General features: G+C 45.5%; 1 protein-coding gene across 1 annotated transcript in view; it reads right to left on the bottom strand.

Annotated features, from left to right (window-relative positions):
* Window positions 1–2,669: 2,669 nt before the first annotated feature.
* CSDC2 (cold shock domain containing C2) overlaps window positions 2,670–6,501 on the bottom strand; it is a 252,489-nt gene continuing 248,657 nt past the window's right edge. Inside the window, exon 4 of the mRNA XM_069652765.1 lies at window positions 2,670–6,197. Within this exon, the coding sequence (XP_069508866.1) occupies window positions 6,032–6,197 (166 nt within the window). The 3' untranslated portion in view covers window positions 2,670–6,031. The remainder of the gene's footprint in view (window positions 6,198–6,501) is intronic.

Raw genomic sequence — 6,501 nt, 5'->3', positions numbered from 1 at the left:
AACAAACTAATGAACATATAAAGCGGAACTACTTTATCTCATTGATTGCGCTCTGCGAAAATACATACATTTCACTTTTCATTGTCAAAGATCATATAAATAGCAGCGCTACACTATAGAAATCCCAACTTAATTTCCATATACACACTATGTGATAACATGGGATGGTCAAAAGACATGGAGGATGTTGTCATGGTTAGGCAAAAGAGCAGAAAACGAACTCTTGCAATAACTAATGAGGTGGGAATGCTAGTGCAGGACCTGCAATAAACTAAGAGAATAATTGCAACTAAACATCCACAATAACTATAAATACATGAGGAGCAGGATTCCGAATGGTTGTAAACATCAGTTTCCTCTGGTACGGTACGCGATTGCTGCTCTGTTGGGGGAGTACAATACTGGCCAGAGTGGTTGATGGGCCGTTGATGAAATGTACAGAGGCGATGCTCCCGGGGGAGAAGGATTCCCAGTTGAGTTTCATGCTGAATTTCTTCAACTCCCAAACACATATAAGGAATTATCCTAAATTGATAAGGTGGTGGGGATTGATATTCAACATCTGGTGTGGTCTAATTTTGTGGCACATGTAAATAATTGTTGTTAATGAACACGGATGCAAAGATCCATCATCCAGGATGCAAAGATCTATCATCCAGAGATCATGTTGGCTGGCTGGTAAGAGTAATGATGGAGTTGGTAATGTTAGATCCGGGTCCTTTTATGCCCTAGAGAAATACTTCATTAAATTGGCAAATGGTGAATGCAATTAAACAACCCCCAGGCAATATGCAATAGTCATTTGAAATGCTTAAAAGGTTTTCTTTATTCTGTGTTTGGGCCTGGATGACGCGCAGCATTGGAGCATTCTTCGTCAGTCATTTCAATTAGGGTGGAGCCACTTCATACCAATTGTGTGTCCAACGTTAAAACCAATGATGTTAGGAACTACGTCACTACAACGGAAAATAAACTTGAGGACGAAAACCTAGAGTTTTTTTTTTCTTTTAGGTAATTGCATCGTAGCCTGTGCTTTTTAACCCCCCACGCCCACCCACATTATTATGTTGAAATTTGGCCCAAACAACCTGAGGGTTTTCGGCCTTGATGTTTTCTGCCGTGCCGTATTCAACGCATACCTGATGTTAGCTCGGCTAGCAGCTTAGTCTTACGGGGTACAAGACAGGGTTGCCCCCTGCATCCTTTTATATTTGCATCAGCAATGGAGCCATAGGCTTGCGTCCTGAGGGACATCTACTGAACAGAGATAGCAGAATGCGAGCTGGAGAAGCACGCGTCCTGGCATTATGAACAGCAAATGCTTCGCTATGAGCAAACTGGCAGGGACTTTTCCAAGCACGCATTTTATGGCCAGTGAGTTTTGGCTATATAGCAAGTCTCTGGATACATTGTACAAAATGTTATTCATTCGTTACCATGGTGGAGGTGGCGACCCTGAGGGGTCTCCTGTTATTGACAGGAGACAGTATGTGTGCTGCTAGAAAGATGCAGTTGGTAACCTTCTGACCTGGTTTCACTGGTCAGTAACGGGTTGGGTGGTGCTCGTCACAATGATCATGCTCCCCAGACTATTTCTTTATCAAGTTAAGCCTGTGATTCCGCCCAGGTCATGGGACTGAAATGCCCCTATTGAATTTTTGGGATGACCCAGAGGACAGTGGATTGTGGCGGTGCAGTTCTTATAGTTGTACTAGATCTTTCCGTGCAGTTATTTAGGTGTACTAGATCTTGCCGCTGCTTTTGATGACGAGCCACACCTTAGTTAAAGGAACCCTGGAGGACTGAATTCCTTGCATTATTCTTCCTGCAACCAATAGCTTAAAGTGAGAGATTCTCCCTTTTTTCTGCATAAACGATGCGCCCCCCCCCCCCCGCTCTGTGTGCCTTTCGTTGCTCAATTTATCAGGTCACTGCCACCTGAGGAATAAGACTTTGGAACTTCGAAAGCTTATGCAGCTACCAACCAAGCATAATGTTTTCAGTTAGTCCAATATAAAGTATGACAATTTGGATTCTGTCCGATTTTAAAACTGGGGGAACACCCTTTTTTCTACAAATGTTAACTTGCATAGCTTAACCAAAACATCCTCATCAGGTCAGTTATTAGCTCCCTCCTTACACAATGCATGATTCTTGGCACTCTACCAGTTTCTAATTCTGTCCCACGAAAAATAGGAGGGTCTTTCAGAGGTGGGCATGAATTGGTCCTAGCAGATAAATACCCAGAATTCCACAGTCCAAAGAATACAATTTAACAGGAAAAGTCACTTAAGCCAAATCGAATGAAAATAAGCATCCAGATGGCCTATGATCGCTGATCATTATTGTTTACTGACAACATTTGTGCATGTTGTGAGCAGGCAAAAGGTCACAATGACAGGCTTCCATTTTACAAAGCGGTCCTGAAACACATGTGCCATAGTCCATTCCCAAGCACCTAAATCGAAGTACACTATAGATTAAACAAATCCCAACCTGATATTCAAACTGGCGTCTCCTCGATCTGGGAGGAGATCTTGGAGTAGGATGGCTGGGAATCCTAAAGATTCAGTAGATCATTTGAAGGGAAAAGTAAAGAAATAAGAACAGTGCAATGGTAGAGGACGAGGCAAACAACAAGAGAAGACAAAATAGGACAGGAAGCAGAGTGTATTGCATTGTCCTTTATTATTGCCAACTTTACAAATCAAACACAAAGTCTGAAGACTTGCAGAACACCAGCTTCATCGCACAGACACATTTTTGAAGATACAGATTTCTCTCTCCTCTGCTAAATCTTTTGATCTCAGATCGGCCGACTTTGCCAGAAGAGGGTTTGAGGGGGATTTTTTAGGCTCATCCCCTTTCCTTCCCCTAACTGGGGCTACTGCGAGCTTGCGGAAATAGGTCTTTAATGCTATAGCACAACAATAAGTCTGCTTCTGTTATCAAATTAAATGGTCACATTGTGGCCAAAAACATTATTAGACTTGGGTCAAGCAAGATCTAAGAATACCGGATGATCCTAGACGGCATGCGTACTCGACGCACATGGATCAGGCATGTGTGCCACAAAAGAGGACATGGTTATTTCCATAACTCAAGTCCAAAAGCCCCAATAGATAGCTCTGTGATCACCTTCAGCAGATATCACAGCTTCTGTTGCAACATCCCTGCCCTAGAACATCTGTGAAAATGGGCCTACCTTAATGTGCCACTCCTAGCTGCAAGGGCCTTTATCACTTCAAATCAGCATGAGTTTCACCCCGGCAGGGGCTCTGAGCTGCGCTAGAACTACAGTTCTACTGCCAGAAGCAGAGCGTAGCACCTCTCCCATATCAGAAGCTGCAGTAAGATCCGGTGTAGCTGTTAGTCCACATCTTACCACCAAAGGATAGATACACACAGTCCCAGGGGCAGAGCGTGGCATCCCTTTCCACCAGGGTAGGTATACACAGTTTCAGGGGCAGAGTGTGGCATCGCTTTCCACCAGGATAGATATACGCAGTTCCAAGGGCAGAGCATGGCATCTCTTTCTACCAGGATATACACAGTTCCAGGGGCAGAGCGTGGCATCTCTTTCCACCAGGATATACACAGTTCCAGGGGCAGAGCGTGGTATCTCTTTCCACCAGGATAGATGTACACAGTTCCAGGGGCAGAGCGTGGCATCTCTTTCCATCAGGATATACACAGTTCCAGGGGCAGAGTGTGGCATCCCTTTCCACCAGGATAGATATACACAGTTCCAGGGGCAGAGCGTGGTATGTCTTTCCACAAGGATAGATATACACAGTTCCAGGGGCAGAGCGTGGTATCTCTTTCCACCAGGATAGATATACACAGTTCCAGGGGCAGAGCGTGGCATCTCTTTCCACCAGGACAGCTATGCACAGTTCCGGGGGCAGAGCGTGGCATCTCGTTCCACCAGGACAGCTATGCACAGTTCCAGGGGCAGAGCGCGGCGGGTGAATCTGCAAGGACCTCTTTATTTGCAGTTTTTCTTCTCAGGAATGGAGAGAAGGCTACAACACTTCCTCACTATAGGGGTCGTTGCATGATCATCAGTAGCTCCAGTTTAACTCCTCACTACCCGGTCGGTGGCAGAGCGCGAGTTCTCTTGTGTACTACAAGAGGAGTAGTGATATCCTCTGTAGCTGCAGTTTTTTTTTTGTCACCGCCAAAGGGTGCCCCTTGGCCAGTCCCTCGATGCAAGAGAGACTTGTGATCCTCTATAAGTGCAGTTCCTCATTTGGCTGTCAGAGGGCAGATCAGGAAATCTTTCAGTTTGCACTACATGTGTCCAGGACCAAACTGAAACCAGCATGTTAAGAAGTGGGAGCAGCACGGTGAGTCTCACACATATGGGGAATGTGCACTGGTAGAGGTGGGGGGAGAGGGAGAGGGGCAGCTACAGCAACTCCCTCCACTTATGCACAGAAATGGAGAGTTTGGATAATGAGCGGCTTTCCTTTGCTTTGCTTTTATCCTGTGACCGAACAATTCAATGCTCCTTTCTCCCAAAGCACACCGCCAGCTCCTCAACCAGCTCTGGGGGACTGTGGAAAAGCAAGGAGAGTCTGTACCCCTCCATGCCAGGCTAGGCCAACGCAAAAGGAGACTGAAACTCAGGGTAGAAAAGGCCTACAAGGAGTGTGGGCAATCTGCCCTTACAGGCGGGCACCTCTGAAAGGCCCCCAGAGGTGGGGGCGCTGGCGGCACCAAACGATATGGGGAGAGGCCTCAGGGCAACAGCAGGGCCAGCAGTGCAGCATGGGAAGTTGGGGTTCACTGCTCGTTGTCTGAAAAAGGGATTCTCAAAGTTGCAGGACAGCTAGGTTTCGTGATCACCGAAAGCAGGTCCACAGAAGAAGCACATGCAAAAATGGGGCTGCACCCCCAGAACATTCTCGCAGTCAAGTCAACACTTTGTTACACAGTCTACAAAACACATCCAAGACAAGGGTTCCTCTGTCCACATAAAGAAAATCAACATTTACATCCAACAGCCTGCGGCTTCTCTTACTTCATGGGCCATCAGGATCTACACGTCGCCACATTGAAAGCAATGACCCCAAAAAACATCAGTAACTAATTGATGGAGTGCGTGACCACATACGTTTGACAAAAACGAAATTATGTTTGCACTTAAAGTAGGGGAATGCAAACATGTCTATCAATTGATACCACGTGAGGTACATTTGATTTAAATACGCCGGACAAAAATTGACATTTATTTTCAGCTAGAGGAAATCGGACAAAAATGTATTAAAGTTGCTGAAAGTGAAAAAAACGGTACTTCGTCACAAAAGTACTTGTTCGTAATTGCCTTCTCTTCTATATTATGGCACAATTGGAAAGCGAAGACCTACTGTAGCAACGCTGCTTTTTGAAACGCTCTATGACGCATCACAACATGAGCTATGTTGTTGGAAAAGCACATTTTACAGCCATCACTTTCCAGTCAGTAGATCTCACGGACGTTCTGAGGGAAGACATTGTATTCGGACGAATCTCACTTCCTCAAAAGCTCACAAAATAGATTGCACTCCTCTTTACCTCATTCTGGGGATTCCCCTACTACGTACAGTCACAAACGGACAACTACGAATCCCTGCCTCCCCCAAATACACTTTCCCCGACCCCCAAAGAAAGCGGTTTTTTACGATAAAAGCCGTTATTTCAGTATTTTCCTCCGCTCCAGCACAGGCTTGTAAGGCAGCCAGTAGAGTCTTCTTTCACACCAACAAACATACCAGGACAGAGCCCGAAAAGAAACGGACACAAGGACACCATTCTCAAAGCAGCTAGGAGACAGAAAACTGGACAGCTTGCAGGTCTGAGCATTCTAGGGAGTGCCTCGGGAAAGGGTCCCTTAGAGAGGCCTGCAAGAAAGGATCAGCGTCACCCGAAACACAATAGGCTGAAGAAGAGTTGGGCTTGATTGCACACGCCAACCCCTCAGAAATGTCCACCTGGTTCCTCCGCTACCGCGCGTTCCCTCCGCGGAGCGTTTCCTGGTCGATGTCCTTCACCCAGACCCGATGACCTGCCCCGACCAGGTCTCGTGCTTGGAATGTGGGGACAGGTGCGTGATAACCACTTCCACGGCTTGGAACTTGAGGTTTTTGGGCGGCACCGGGCACATCTTGTAGGACACCTCGTCTCCTTCTACCGGGACATACTCTCCTTCAATGCTGGGAAAAGAACATACGGGAAAATGCATCAATGCCAATCAAAATCAAGCGGAGCGTGTGGCTAAGTACAACATACACTCAGGTGAACACAATGACAACAACGCTAATGTAAATATGGCATATTGTATATGAAATACCGTGAACTTTAGCTAAACTATTTCAGTTCATAAAGTAATTTAATAGACATATTAAAACAATTATTGAGAATGTAGCTGAATAACAAATTGACTGTAAAACGTTGATAAAAAAGTTAAATTGCAATAGAAAATCAAATTACATCAATGCAAAATAAAATGCAAACTTG

The sequence above is a fragment of the Ambystoma mexicanum genome, chromosome 3p (genome assembly GCF_040938575.1).
Source record: "Ambystoma mexicanum isolate Mex_15411 chromosome 3p, UKY_AmexF1_1, whole genome shotgun sequence".
Taxonomy (NCBI): Eukaryota; Metazoa; Chordata; class Amphibia; order Caudata; family Ambystomatidae; genus Ambystoma; species Ambystoma mexicanum.
Note: the sequence above shows the minus strand (reverse complement) of the source record. Positions and strands in the feature narration are given on the sequence as shown.